Source organism: Hemitrygon akajei, chromosome 1 (assembly GCF_048418815.1).
Source record: "Hemitrygon akajei chromosome 1, sHemAka1.3, whole genome shotgun sequence".
In the NCBI taxonomy this organism is placed as follows: Eukaryota; Metazoa; Chordata; class Chondrichthyes; order Myliobatiformes; family Dasyatidae; genus Hemitrygon; species Hemitrygon akajei.
This window is the reverse complement of record NC_133124.1, coordinates 184555814-184571277: the sequence shown is the minus strand read 5'-3', so window position 1 is coordinate 184571277 and position 15464 is coordinate 184555814. Positions and strand designations below refer to the sequence as shown.

At 40.5% G+C, this 15464-nt stretch overlaps 2 protein-coding genes across 2 annotated transcripts in view; both read right to left on the bottom strand.

Annotated features, from left to right (window-relative positions):
• Positions 1–1081: 1081 nt before the first annotated feature.
• LOC140728113 (uncharacterized) overlaps positions 1082–15464 on the bottom strand; it is a 32652-nt gene continuing 18269 nt past the window's right edge. Inside the window, exon 7 of the mRNA XM_073046355.1 lies at positions 1082–1993. Coding sequence (XP_072902456.1) covers positions 1082–1993 — 912 coding nt within the window. The remainder of the gene's footprint in view (positions 1994–15464) is intronic.
• Positions 2737–9265, bottom strand: LOC140736310 (histone-lysine N-methyltransferase PRDM7-like). Its single transcript, XM_073062308.1, has 5 exons — positions 9211–9265; positions 8198–8335; positions 6095–6366; positions 5267–5334; positions 2737–3040 (listed from the first exon to the last, which is right to left on the bottom strand). The coding sequence occupies exons 1-5, from the start codon at positions 9254–9256 to the stop codon at positions 2737–2739; spliced, it is 828 nt and encodes a 275-aa protein (XP_072918409.1). The 5' UTR covers positions 9257–9265.

Here is a 15464-nt window from a genome sequence, read left to right as displayed (position 1 = left end):
AATAGCTCACAAAAGGAAGCAGCACAGAACACAGAAATTGCGAGCAAACTTCAGTCCATAACGGGTCATTCATTATTCACTGCACGGACGCTTTCTTTTAGGTATCAGATCATTTTTCTTCGCCCGAACAGCTAAATCGGAGTGTGCCGGGGGTGGGGGGCGGATCAGAAGCGCTCCATGAAATCCGTGCTGCCCCCAGTGAGGGCGGGAATCTCGAAACAGTGAAAATTACAACTTCAACTTTATACTCATCTCACATTTATTATGAATGTTTACCGAACACAGCATTTCGTTTCTCGCCTTGATGGCAGCAGCTTCGATGAATCGTCCGCAATTCCTGATGCCACCCTCGCACGACTACCAGATTCCAGTCGCCCAATGTGTGGAACTTTACACACGCCGGATGAGCAGAGAATATGGATCAAGCGATCCGGACACAGATCTCGGTGGTAGCGGGTCGCAGTCTGTGGCAGTAGTCACGGTAGTCGTTAGACTTCGAACAGCAGGGCTGAAGTGCAGTGAGCTGGAAAGGCTTGCTGCTGAGGTAGGATAGGATTACACGGTGACCAACGCCGGGAGTATGCTGAGCAGGTTTACAATTCCCTTGAACAACAACCGGCAATACGGTGCACAATGGACACAGGATTTTACGCAACCACCTCTAAAACAACTATTCGGTCACGTTTATTCAGAAAATAATGAATTTATTAACATTAACAGATTTTACTCGCACAATACGGGGTGCTGGTCAATAACTTAACTCGAATATTTTAAATACGTACAATGCAGAACGATACGAATTAAATTTGTTTCATCACTGAAACATCTGTTAAATATATTAAAATCACAGTCGGGGCAGTTTTTTTTAACCGAGTCGCAAAATGCTTCCTTGACAGAGAGGGTGGACATGCAATAGTGATATCGCCCCTAGATACCAATCTTCACATAAACTATAACATCAAAAGAGTAAAATACGGGATCTATAAGTAAAAAACACAATTTGAGAAAAAAAACTATTGGAGGTCATTGAGAAAGAATCATTGAACTTTAATAAATACGGAATTAATTACCGTTCTGTTCGTTACTGTTCGATACAAACTCTCACGTGAATTGTGAAAGCTGATGAATCCCCGAAGACATTCCCACACGTGTGACAAGTTTCAACACAAGTGTGAGATTTCTGCTGGTGAAGATAAGCAAAGCTCTTCCCACATTCGGAACATTTATACGGCCTCTCCCCGGTGTGGGTCCGCTGGTGTTGATGGAGGTTCCCTGTCCGTGTGAAACTCTTCCCACATTCGGAACATTTATACGGCCTCTCCCCGGTGTGGGTCCGCTGGTGTTGGTGGAGGTCCCCTGACTCTGTGATACTCTTCCCACATTCGGAACATTTATACGGCCTCTCCCCGGTGTGGGTCCGCTGGTGTCGGTGGAGGCTCCCTGACTCTGTGAAACTCTTCCCACATTCGGAACATTTATACGGCCTCTCCCCGGTGTGGGTCCGCTGGTGTCGGTGGAGGTGCCCTGCCCGTGTGAAACTCTTCCCACATTCGGAACATTTATACGGCCTCTCCCCGGTGTGGGTCCGCTGGTGTCGGTGGAGGTGCCCTGCCCGTGTGAAACTCTTCCCACATTCGGAACATTTATACGGCCTCTCCCCGGTGTGGGTCCGCTGGTGTCGGTGGAGGTGCCCTGCCCGTGTGAAACTCTTCCCACATTCGGAACATTTATACAGCCTCTCCCCGGTGTGGGTCCGCTGGTGTCGGTGGAGTTGCCCTGCCCGTGTGAAAATCTTCCCACATTCGGAACATTTATACGGCCTCTCCCCGGTGTGGGTCCGCTGGTGTTGATGGAGGTGCCCTGCCTGTGTGAAACTCTCCCCACATTCGGAACATTTATACGGCCTCTCCCCGGTGTGGATCCGCTGGTGTTGGTGGAGGTGCCCTGCCCGTGTGAAACTCTTCCCACATTCGGAACATTTATACCGCCTCTCCTTTTTACCGGCTTGAGGGTAATCTGAGTTGGCAAATACCCTCTTTCTGTCGGATGGTGTGAATGGATCCTGCCTACTTTTAGACACCGGACTCTGACCATCTTGGTTTACATTGAAGGACGATGCAGCGTGTCGTCTCAAATGCCGTTTAAGGAAATCTGTTGTGGTAAATGCAATGTTGCATTGAGGGCAAGGATAACAGTCACTCTGGGTCACTTGATGTGACACTGGAGAGAAAAAAAGAAAATATCACTTTCAGCAAAATATACAAGAATCGACTGGAAAGTGAGATCTTTAATTGCTTCATCATTACTGAGATGCCCTGAGACATTAATTGTAAGACTGTGTGGGGGGTGGGGGTTTGGGGTGGAGGGGACGTTCATGAAACTCTACAGGATTTTCAATAATCAAGGATAATGGATTCTGTCTCTGATCTCGTCCATGTATTAATCATTAAGAATCCCTTCAGCCTCTGTGACAGTCCTACTGTTAAATGGGAAACAAAGAAGCAAATTATACATGTCAGTTATAATCAGAAGCTGGGAATTGCTGAGGTCCACAGCAGGGTGAGGGAGCTGACTACATCTGTCAATATCCTCACAGGTTCAAGACTGAGATAATCCAACTGCATTTTTAAAAATATATCCACTGCATCCACAAAATATACACATTGTTGACATCCATTATATAATTCGGGGCAATTCTGTGTGCTTTAACTTTTGTCAAATATCTCATCTGCATGATTATTGCTGCATTGTTTTTAATAGTGTTGTATGTTCCACTTGAAACATGCATAACATATTTACAGTAAACATAATGTTTTCCTGGAGTTTGTTAAACTGATCAGAATGCTCACATTTTGCTTCCTGATTTGACATCCACATGGAGGTCCAAGTGATTCCCAGCTCCTTGGCATAATCATCACCATACCAGACCAGTAACTCACAGTCAGGAGGAACTGGCTTACATGTCCTGTAGTAAATGTTTCCACAGTGCTGGAAGGCAACCAGGTTCTGTTCCTCCTCCTTTCTGGCACAATTCACAAACCTGGAACACAAGCAGTAAATATGAAGTGAACAACTTAAAATTGTGAGGTGAACACAGAATGTGAGGTCTATTGGCAAAGTCTAATGAATGAGAGAAGTCTCCAATTCTGGCTCAAATTCAAAAATGAAATATGGAAGGCTCTTTGTCAGAAATCTGCCAAACAGTCTTTCATCTGAAACTTTAACAAATTCCCAACTAGAAATGTGGACTAGCCTCCTCAATGTTCCCAGGGCCTCCTCTTTTCATTTTAAGTTTCCAGCATCTACAGTTTGTTTTAGATTTTTATGTAAAGTTCTAGTTGAACTCTCATTCAACCATACATGAATCTAACCAAAACAAAACAACGTTCCTCTGGAGACAAAGTACAAAACATCTTCCCAGCAGCACATTTCAAATAACAACGTTTATGATTCAATTTCAAATTTGATGTCTCGATAAAGCAATCTCGCACAACTTAGATGCAGAATACACTGACTGTGATATTAACAGGGGGGTAAAAATCAACAGGAGTGAGGCAGCGTGATGTGAAGTGGGTTAATACTTTCCTTAGACTTGCTGTGACTCCAACAGATCTTAGAATCAATGCCTGACTTTAAATGCCCAGTCCTGACGAAGGGTCTCGGCCCGAAACGTCAACAGTGCTTCCTCCTATAGATTCTGCCTGGACTGCTGTGTTCCACCAGCATTTTGTGTGTGTTGCCTGACTTTAAACTGTGGTTTCAGTATTCCAGTCAAATCAAAACATGGCAGGCTGATTATCTTCAACACATGAAATTCTGCAGATTCTGTGAATCCAGAGAAACATGCACAAAATGTTGGAGGAATTCAGCAAGCCAGGCAACATCAATGGAAATGAGTAAATAGTCACCATTTCAGACCAAGACCCTTCTTCTGGACAGGAAAGGAAAGGGAAAGGCAACAGAATAAAAAGGCGGGGGATCTCAAGGATGATAGATAGAAAGTGACAGGTGACATTTGGTGGGTATAAAAGATAAAGGACTAGAAAGGAAGGAATCTGATGGGAGAGGTGATACAGAGAAGAGGTAAGAGGCCAGAGTAGGAAATAGAAGAAGAGGGGCGAGTTTGGATTTTTTTAATGATAAGAAGAAATAAATATGGATACCATCACATTAGAGACTCCCTTGTGGTACAAGCGGAGTTCATGGACTGACATGTCGGAACAGAAATGCAAATTGGAATCAGAATTAAATTGTTGATGGATCAAGCATTGGTAGTTGACAAAGTGGTCCCACAATTTACGATGGGTCTTCCAAACATACAGGAGGTCACCAAGGGAGCACAGGGACTCCAGAAGATTCGTGGGTGACGTGTTCCCTCACCCGGAAGGACTGCTTGGGGCCCTGAATATAGGCGAGGAAGGATGTGAATATCCAGGAGTAGTTATATGGCCAGCTTGCAAGGGTAAGTGCTAGGAGGGAGTGTAGTGGGGAGGGTCAAATGGTTGTGGAAAGCAGAGAGAGGGAGTAAGTAACGATACCTTTGGTGATAGAATCCCTTTGGAGATGGCAGAAGTTGTAAAGCACTATGTGGTAGATGCGTAGGCTCATGGGGTGGTAGGTAAGGAGAAGAGGAACTCTGTCATTGTTAAAGCGATGGGAAGATAGGATGAGTGCAAGTGTTCAAGAAATGGAGGAAATGCATCAGAGGGCAGCATCACTAGTGGAGGAAGAGAAACCCCAGTTTTTGAAGAAACAGTACATCTCTGATATCCTGAAAAGGAAAGCCTCATCCTGGGAGCAGATGTGGCAGAGATGAAAGAACTGAGAAAGGGGAATAACATTTTTTTTTAAAGGTCATAGGGTGGGAGGAGGTATAGTCAAGAAAACCATTGGAATCAGTAGGGTGATAAAAATAGTAGTTCACAGTCTGGCTTCACAAATGGAAGCAGAAATCAAGAAGTCCAATGGAGTTGCCAGAAATGGTCCAAGTGGATGTAAGGGCAAGAAATTTAGAGGAAAACTTGATGAAATTCAGGAGCTTTGCCTGGGTGTGTTGAATCAGCACCAATGCAGTTGACATTACTGCAGCATCATTTGGCAGTGCAGCATCACAAGGATAAAGTAAGAATTTGTGGGTCTTGGCCTGGTCTGAGGAGAAAAGTTCGTTTAGCTAGAGAACACAACTGTCAGAGAAAGTGTCGATTCTTCTGGAACATTCAGAATCAATTATCCATCATTGCTTGTAGTTGTATAAAACTTTGCTTACCTCATCCAGTTTGATTTAGATTCATCCTGTGCATCTATGTACTCAAGGTCGTTGTTTGCCTTACTGATCTATGGAAAAATATTTTGGTACAATTCCCTGATTAGTGAAGAACATAAGCATGAAGTTTGCATATTTCCCATACTATCGATTCAATTAATTATCCTTTAATCTGCTTAATGAGCTTATGCTCTGATGCCACAGCACTCCAGCAATATTCCTGGGACTCAAATCATGTGGAAAAGGAACTACTGGAACATATATTCGGAATTCAGTACAACATTTAAAAGTTTTGCATGGTAGTTAAAGGTTCTTTAGCTACTACAAAGTTCTGATCATTTCCTGTTGGCCACAAACATTCAATACACTCTCAATCCAGGAGTGTAGAAATCAGAATAAAAGGAAGGGTAACAGAGCAGGAATGTGACAGAGTACTAATTTAGCTGAGAGTGGGAAAGAACAAAGCTTGCAAGTGTGAGAATGGTATTGAAAATCACTGGAACATGGTGAGAAGAGAGAAATGAAGGGTGGGAAGTTCTGTAGTTTTTCTCAGCTGAGAATACTTGTCTGCAGCTGGTTCCCTAATTCCAATGAAATACAATGTAACGCCAAAGTTTAGCAGTGTACAAATAATGATGGTGGTAATAATGGAAGACAGGATTATCAACCGTGGGGAACATTTTGTGAACACACTGTCCTCTCACTGTTTTCCCTATGGTGGTGTTTAGCTGATCTCAAGCTGGTAGGAACATATTTGCTCCCACAATTCTCTGCAACAGGTGCAACCTAACATGTGAAGCATTGCTTTTGTTAACTGCAAGAGCTACTTACCACCCATGAATATCCACTGACAGCAGCTGCTTCTTCAGTAGAAAGCTCCCCTTCATATGGTCCAAAATGAACACCCCTGGGAATAACCTTCCCTTCATTCCAGACACCAAGACCAGCTTTCTGAATTTTTGATGTAGCTATGTAGAGACCCTCAGGAAGAGTTAAACGTGCTCTGTCTGGTTGATTGGAATCCACAACGGTGTCCTTCATAAAGATGGGTGGACCATGCACAGGGCATTCTTCAATAAAAAACGTCTCGCAGGCTTCACAAACTAAAATACAAAGTTAAGAACTGATCAGGATGTTACTGTTCCTATAGCTGGTGGGAGCTGGTTTTGAGAAAGGCTAGTGATCCATGATGGATACAATTTTACTGCATGTCTTTGAATATAATACCATCATGAACTTTGCTGTACAAAGCATCTGGAAAAATAATTACTCCAAACATAAGAAAATCTAGATGCTGGAATCCAAGCAACACACTGAACGTGCTGGCGGAACTAAGCAGGCTAGGCAGCTTCTATGAAAAAGAGTAAACAGATGACATTTTGGGCCGACCCTACATCAGACTTGATCATCTCTTTTTCATGGATGGTGCCTGCCCTGCTGAATTACTCCAGCATTTTGTGTGTGCATTGCTGAGAAAAAAATATTATTTTCCATTGTTATGACCTATATGTGGAGACATTCCTAGTAAGTGAGATTAACAATGGAGATATGTGAAAAGTGACTTCATTAGGTCAGCTGTAGGTTAATATGAATATCTTGGGCTACGATTGGACTGTTTCATTCAAAAGACCAATCAAATACAACTAAGTGTTCATTTATAAACTTGAAGAGAGAACTCATGATGATCAAACTTAATAGTGTAATGATCAGCCAGAAGAAATGCAAAGAAAACTTTTAAAGGTAACAATGTCTTGGCAAATAGGATCAACTCTATTAAAACTGCTTCAAAAAAGTTAAAGAAAAATTATATAATTTGAACTAATGAAGCATTTATAACTGGGCCAATGCAAAATATATGAAATTTGATCCAGTATCCAATGGAGTAAAGTGGTTGCATACTTTCCAACAGAGGGCTACTTTAACAAACAAAAACATGATGAGTTAGTGTTTACATTTACTTTGGGTAAAATTGACGGGAAATTATGAAGTCGCATAAGAGTGATGGAGATATAATGAAACGTTCACTTTTAAAATGGTAGATGAAATTGTTGGCAACTGCAATCTCCTTACGAAGAGGGGAAAATGGACAATTAGTTGCAGAATCAGACTGCAACAGCAACTAGTCATAAAAGATAAAAATCTATTACTGCATGCTCTGGAAATCTGAAAAGAAAGCAGAAAATTCTGGAAACAGTCAACATATAAGTGAAAGCCTGTGAAATGTAAAACAGCAAAACATTTCATCCTGAAGTTCAGATCATGGGAATTAATCCTGAAATATTACTTGTTTTTCATGATCTGCAGGTTACCTCAGAGATTTGTGTAATATGACAGAATTCATTCGTAACCGCACAGTAAGAAATCCCTTGGGAAAATATAGTGGATCTGCATTGAGATAATTAGTGACAAAAATACATCAGAAATTATGACATTTAAGTTGAATCATTTATACTCATTAAGATCAAATTGCTAATATTTGAAAATAAGATGAAAACTTATGAAAGTAGGTTAAGAATACTAACTATTTCAAGCCATATTTTGTTTGTTCATTGCAGGTTATCACAAGGATCAACTGAAGTTTTGGTTTAGTAGAAGGCGGAATGTATTGTATCCCAGCTAGCTCTTGATTCAACAGTAGGTGGCAAAATAACCCATGAAAAAAAATCAGCAAATTAATATAAACTGGACCAAGAAGATGTTGACCATACTGCAATGTGCAGAAGCAAATTTAACATTAATCATGTGATTACTGGCTGTTAAAATTAAAAAGAAATCATAGACTCTGATCCGACATGTCAGTGCTCTTTTCACAAACATTCTACACATCTCATTGTTCCATCATTGCTATAGCCTCCCATTCCATTGTACCATCACCAAAATTCTCCCAATATATTATGCTTGCTTTAAAGAAATAGATTGATGATTTGGACTTACAAAGGTAATCGTCATCATGAAGCTCCTGTTCCTCAGTGTAATTTTTCTTGTCTTTATTTCGTAAATCATACCGTCTTTTCTCAGACTCTGTGATTGACTTGTCATTTGTTGATCCAAACATATTTTTGGTGGAGAGAGCTGGAATAATACAAAAGGAGGAAACATTAAACAAATTAAATTAATACAATACAGAACAGTAGAACATGCCAGTCTGTAATGTTGTGCCAAACTAATTAGACTATTAGTTAAATACTGATATAAACAAATCCCATCTGCCTATACAACATCCACAACCCTCCATTCACTGCACATTGATATGTTTTTCTAGGAAAACTCTTAAAAGCCTGGATCATAATTACGTCTACAGCCACCCATGGCAACACATTCCCAGCACCAAGCGCTTTGTGTGCAACAGCTTGCCCTGCACATCTGCTTTGAGCTTACCACCTCACAATTTAAATGCATGCCCAGTATTATAATGCATTTCGCCTGGTCAGACACATTTCCCAGCACCAGGTCCAGTATGGCTCCTCCTCTATTTGGACTATTTACATGTTGATACAGGAAACCATCCGGGATGCAGAAAACAAATTCTGTCCCATCGAAACCTCCTGTGCGAAGGAGCTCACAGTCTATATTGAGGAATGGGAATATACCTGTGGCTGATACCCTGCTGCTTTTACAGCTTTCCCGAATTTCCCTGCATATCCATTCCTCAATGACCCTGAGCCTATTGGGGAATCTGTAGTATAATCTCAGAATGATTGCATTTTTATTTTTAATTTCTAACCATATAAACACAGTGGATCAACCCTACATTATGTCCTATTATTGTTTCAAGTCAGTTTGAACAGTAAGTACAGAGATATAGAATGCAACATATTCATAAATCCAACTAAAATAGCTATGATGGAAGTTAGATGATATTCATCTTACCTCCATAATTTATCTTATTAAATGAAAGTCAATTTTTGGTCTCTACTTAGAGCTTCACCTTTACAAACCAAAATTACCTGCTGCTCTTTTGATTCGCTTAATTAAAACTGGATCTTCCTTCATTGAGCCATGTTCCTCAGTGACTTCATTCAAATCTTCACGTTTGTTATTCTTTGAACAGGGAGTGACCTGTGATGTGACAATTTGGTGCAAAGTGTGATGCTCAAACAGTGCTTCAGAATGACGTAGCAAAGTTTTATTTTTTCTTCCTATTAGTTCTCCCTTTGCTTTTCAGTTGAACTCCAAAACCAATCAACAAATAAAAGCAGGAACTACCCCACGTTGGTAATTTCTCTAAGGCCACATCTTTCATACCATTCTGTGAAATAATATTTGATGACATCAGCAGATGATGAAATTTGAACACAATAATTAAATAAGTTGTTTGGAAATTAAGAACAGCCCTGCTCACAAAACCAGAACAAATGAAGGAAACCCATCTGATTGTGAATCAGGAGAATGAGGGGAGATTAGACATATCTTCTTAATACTTGTCTCTGATCGTCTTTCATATGACATCCAATCCTCAGAGAAGGTGCAAATTAACATTAAACAATGACATCAAAAGTCATTTGAAATGGCAGCTGGTGTACCTAACAAAGTTTGTGTAACCGTTGTCCTGTCCTGAACACCAAAATATTGTTGCTAACTTAAGCACATCAATCCAACAGCGGTGATAGTGAAAACCCAAACAATTCAATCAATTTCTTCTTTAGAAATAGAAATGCTGATGTTGGTGACCGTGCTATTAATACTGATATTAATTTATTCCACAAGGATTTCCTTTTCCTACCTTGACAACAGTCCTCTTAGCTCCCTGGCTATATTGACGTTTAAAAGGAGGTATAAATGTTCTCATCCCTTGGAAATAAAAAGTGAAGCATCAGTTCAGGTTAAGAAAAGCAAATTTTATCCCAACTGCTTGGCAGTTCTGGATAATCCAGTATATACTCAATCACCACGGTTTAGAAACTTTTAGATCACTTTGCACTGAAATAGACCTTGTTTTTTGTTCTGAGTCTGTTCTGTACTGTAAAAGTTTTTATCACCTGGTTTTTCCTGTGAATGCTGCTGACATGATACTATGTGCCTGCAATACTTCTGTAGGTACATTTTACTTTATTGTGATCAGGCATGTACTTGTCCATATGACAATAAACTGAACTTTTGACATCTGATTAGAGCTTAAACTAAAAGCAACATACTGTATCATAAAAGTAAATGTAAACTCACACCTTATCAGCAGTGCAATAGGAAAATGTAACACATTACCTTCTCTCTAAACTTTAGTATTGATTCTCTTTGGCAATATATTCAACAGAGTCCAAATCAAACGTTGCAGAGGAATTTTTGTTAACAGCTGGATCAAAATTTTCAAAAAATAATACATTCAAATTACTTTGTGACTTTCTGGAAAGAAGATTGGGTGTCCACTCCTCATCTGAATCACTTGATTCATACAAATGGGGCTGACACCCTCTGCTCCGTCGTCCCATGAATTCTGGCTTTGGTACATTCAGTCCTGTGAAAAGTAAAATGTGTTCATCATCTATTGATGATAATGCCAGTGTTTCATTTCACCAGATAGCTAGGAAGGTTAAGAGGGGACAGTTGAATTCAAAAACTCACAATCAAATACAACTAAGGGTTCATTTTTAGACTTGAAGAGAAACAACATAGGTTTCTCCATTATCCAGAGAGGAGTGTATAGCCAAGGCTTAATGGGAATATTATTGTGCTATTGGATAGGAAACTCTCACAAGGAAATGAAAACAAGCAAAACTGCACAAGGAATCGACTAATCTCAAGGCAGTTTGGTGTGCTCATTTCCTCTAAAGTGACAAAGAAATCTTACAGTGATCACACATTACTTTGGAGGGAATCTTTTGGGCAGGAATCTGATTCTTATTCACATTCATTTCTGAATTCATGTGTTTGTATGTTTGTGTCATTACTTAATTTTAAACTTATCTTGTGCTTTAACAGAGATTTATTTAGTATTAAAAGATGAGGCCTTCACCAGCTGAGTAGACATTTAATTTGAATTGCATTTTGTGGGACATAAGAGCTGAACTTGGAGACAGTGGAGCTCCAATGCACATGATACCCTTGTCATTGCAGTGATCACAGATTTGGAACATGTTGCTGGAAAATCTAGCCATAAACATCCCAGCACATTTTGAATGTTGTCTAACTTGCAGAGCCAGTACATGTTTGGTTTGGTGAAAGCAGTACGTATCAAGCACCATGGAGAACAAGCCCTCATCCAAGGTACTCCATTGCTCACTTTAATATTTGTTGTTTCTAAGTGATCTCTCAAGTAGGGGATAACATCTCTTATTCTGGTTCTGTGTGTTTTGGGGATGCTCTTCGGATTCAGAGCACTATTTATACAAAGTTCTCTGTAGATCCAGTATTTCATTTAATTTACTGAATAGACTTCCCACATTGTCTTCCAATGTTTTGAACAGTGACAGATCATGGAGAGCCACATCAGCACTGCTGTTAGAATTTGACAGGATAACTTTAAAGTCTCTTCTGTTCCTCACACAATGCCAAACCTTAATGCCATGTTGTTAATTTGGGAGAAAACACTGTCAATGGTTTGCTTGATGTTGTGAATAAATTTGCACTATTCTGCAGAGAAAGCATTCATTATTCATCTACCAGTTTCAGAAAACCTGATGCACAGTGGAGAGTATCCTGACTGGTGCATCATGGCCTGGTATGGAAATACAAATGCCCAAGAACAGATAAGCCAAGAAAAAGTGGTGGATGCGCCACAGTCCATCAAAGGAAAAGTCCTCCCAGTAATTCAGTGATGCCACAATAAAGCATTCAGCATCAAGGACACCCACCACCCAGGCTTTGCTCTCCTCCCTCTGCCATTGGGAGAAGGTGAAGGAGCCTTATGTCCAACACCACCTAGTTCTAGAACAGGTCTTACCCTTCAAGAAAATGAACCTCTAGGTAGTGTATGATGAAATATACATACTCTAAACTTGAGCGGGCATTTATTGCGGGAGTGTTGATCAGCAGAAAGGCAAGTTAGCAGACGACCGTCGTTTAGAATTTTTTAGCGTTAACCAAATGTTTTGTACACATCAGTGAGTGTTGGTTTGCTCAAAGCTTAGGTATTCAGTGTGTAAAGAGGCAAGTGGTAATCTGATTGCTTAAACTCTTGTTCTTGACTGAGAGTGCAGTGACCGTGCTTCAAACATGGAGACAACAAAGATTTCAACTGGGGGCAGCCTGGCAGAAGTGAGGAAAGATCATTAATCAAGAATGTGTAATGATTCCAGTTTATCCTGGGATCTTAACTGTGGTGGGTGCTTGCTACATTTATTCTTTGTATGTCAGAAGCGCATGTCATTGTGTATAAAGTGTAGATTGATAGCTTTCCAGTATCTGCAGATTTTCTTGTGTTTGAATCAATATTACCACAGAACAGGGCTATGAAATGTATTTATACACATTCTGAAAGTGTATCAGCAAAGGAAATAGAATGCACAAATGAACACAGCCTTCAAACTCATTATCCACTGTGATGGCATGTGGGAAAATCGTATGCCAACAGGTGTCATCTGAAAATGCCGAAAATGCCAGCATATTAAGGAAAATAATGCTTTCTACAAACCCATGGCGAGCATGGCTTCATAGTTCCGCTTCACATTCTTATAGCGGAGTTTCTCCCAGTCACTCAGCTCTGCCCAATCTTCTTTGGAAAAGTAACCAACAATGTCTTTAAACTTGTTTGCATCCTGGAAAGAAAGACATTTCCTGAAGTGCCAGAGTATTAAAATCCATTTTGTTTCATCACAGTTGCAAAACAGATTAGACAACTTTCCACATATTTATTTTGTGTTCAAGGATAATACCTGCAATATAGGAAAGGAGATCAAGCAAGCACAAGTTCAAATTACAGCTGAGACCCCCTGGGCTGGACTTAAGGAGAATTTTTATTTAGAGGTTGGCAAATACTTGGAATTTACACCCAAGAGTTGAGTAAGGTCAACCACTGATTACATCCCAGATAAAAAGTATGTCAGAATATAAGAGGCAAGAAACTACTGCAGATCACAAAATGAGTGAAATAATGCTCTTCAGTACCTAAATGAGCGATGATATTCTGGAATGATGGGGAGTGCTTGAGATGCTGATTGACTACATACTGAAAATCATTTGCACTTATTCCCAGATGAAGGAAAAATGCTATACTGTTGGCATAGCTACTTCACTAATGCTGTTGTCATCCAGTGGCATCTTAAGAAAACCGAGTAAGTTGAGATAAAAACCATCCCAAAAAAAACCACAAAATAATGAAGATAAGCAAATGCCAGGCATGAGCTGTGGAAACAGACATTAAGTGAGCGTTGTCTCACATCTGGGGAGAAACAAAACACCACAGGGACACAGAACTGGAAGGATGAGGTAGATAGTCTGAATGGTCAAAGAACCAAAGTTAATGTCCATGATGAGAATCAACACCCGGAGTAACTCATCAACTCCCCACTGACAGGAATTAATGTGGCTGGGGTCTCTCCACAAGCAAGAATTAATCTGGTCTGAGATGGAGCAACAGCATCTTTTCCCTTTCAAGGCCATCAAGAGTACATCTAATCATCATCAGTGTCCAAGGTCCCAAGGAACTCACCTCCGATTCCCCGCTCCCAGACATGACTTCATCTCCTAAAGCAACACCCCAGCCTTCTTTCCTCAACTCTCACACTCTAATTCCCCTGATCCTTCTCGCCCTTTTTCCCTTCTGGGCAACTCTGCTGCCCAAACCTCTTCCCCTGATCCTGTTACTTCCCGCTCTGCCGAGACGGCAGACAGCTCAATCCCAGATAAATCATCTCCAGTGACCAGAGTGCAGTTTTCTCGGTATTGCGCTGGAGATTCTTTCTCCCCCAAGAGTTTCCTTCTGGCGAGGGAGCACTGTCTCCTCAGTAAGACTTTCGATCAATGGGTCTAGTTCCTTATATGAAAAGGGGAATTCAGTCCCTCACGATTTTACTCTAAGACACTCCACCAATCCTCACACTCCCACGACCTCCAGTCGAAACCCACTGCCCGCCCGCACCGGGCCTATTTATAGACGTTATTCACGTGATCGGGGCTGCCAAATCAGATGACGGTATACCGTGTTGCGCGTGGGGCGCTGAAGCTCTGTGGTATAAAAAAAGCGCCAAAACGGTCCGGACTTCACATTATCTCCGCTTTCCCGCCAGAAGGACGGGATGGGTGGGATTGTCCTCTGCGCATGCGCGTAGTCGGGTCGCTGGCGTGATGACGTCAGGCGACAGAGCCTGGGTGGGACTTTGAAATAACAGCCCCTCCTTCAGCGGATGAAGAAGTCGATTTTAGTTAAAACAATTTGATAAAGTCCGCTGATCCTGTTCTGTCTGAAAGTCTGTTCATCAATACATTAAGGTAAATATTATGATATGTCAACTATTTTTGCAGATTGATCAAAATATACTTAAATTGGGAATGTTCTCGTAGTGTTTGCCCGAATTACGGGTAACAGTAAATAAACTACTTAATAATTATTTATTACTACATCTAGCAAAGTTGGTTGCGTCATGTTAGCCTTACAGTGGCTGGAGGAAGTTTGTCCATGTAAAGTTGTAACGTTCAGATTCTTTTTCAATTTTGAAGAATTGAAACAGCAGTAGATCAGACTTACTGTCAAAGATTAGTTCGTGTACAGATGATCGGTTTGAATGCTTTTATTTCTTAAGGGTCCCTGCACATAGAATTGTTGAGGGGTTATGAATCGGATGATTGTTTAGCTGAAAGGCTGGAGAAAGTTCAGCAGTGGGTATAGACCTTCCACTTCGCAAATCTGAATCTAAAGGGTTGGTCGGGTTAAGAATTAAGGGGTTATGGCAAGAGTTATGGGGTAATGAACATAAGGAGAGACAACATTACAAAATACATGAAACTTGAGTTCATTGGAAAGTGGGATAAAACCAGAAGGGATGAGTTATTTTACGTGAATTATAATGGCTTAATTATTCCTTGTATCATGCCTGTAAACACCATTCTGGGTTTTGTAGGTATTACTATGAAACAGTTTAATATATGTTATTATATTGTCATGCAAATGGATGAAAGAAAACAAATGCAGGCTTCATAATTTTTGGGTTGATACTTTTCATTTGAAAGTTTTGCTAAGTTATGGGACTGGCTTTAATTTCATTCACAGTCTTGTCCTTTACTACTTGCAATCTATAGCTCTTCTTTATTATAGCTTTAATTTGAAAAA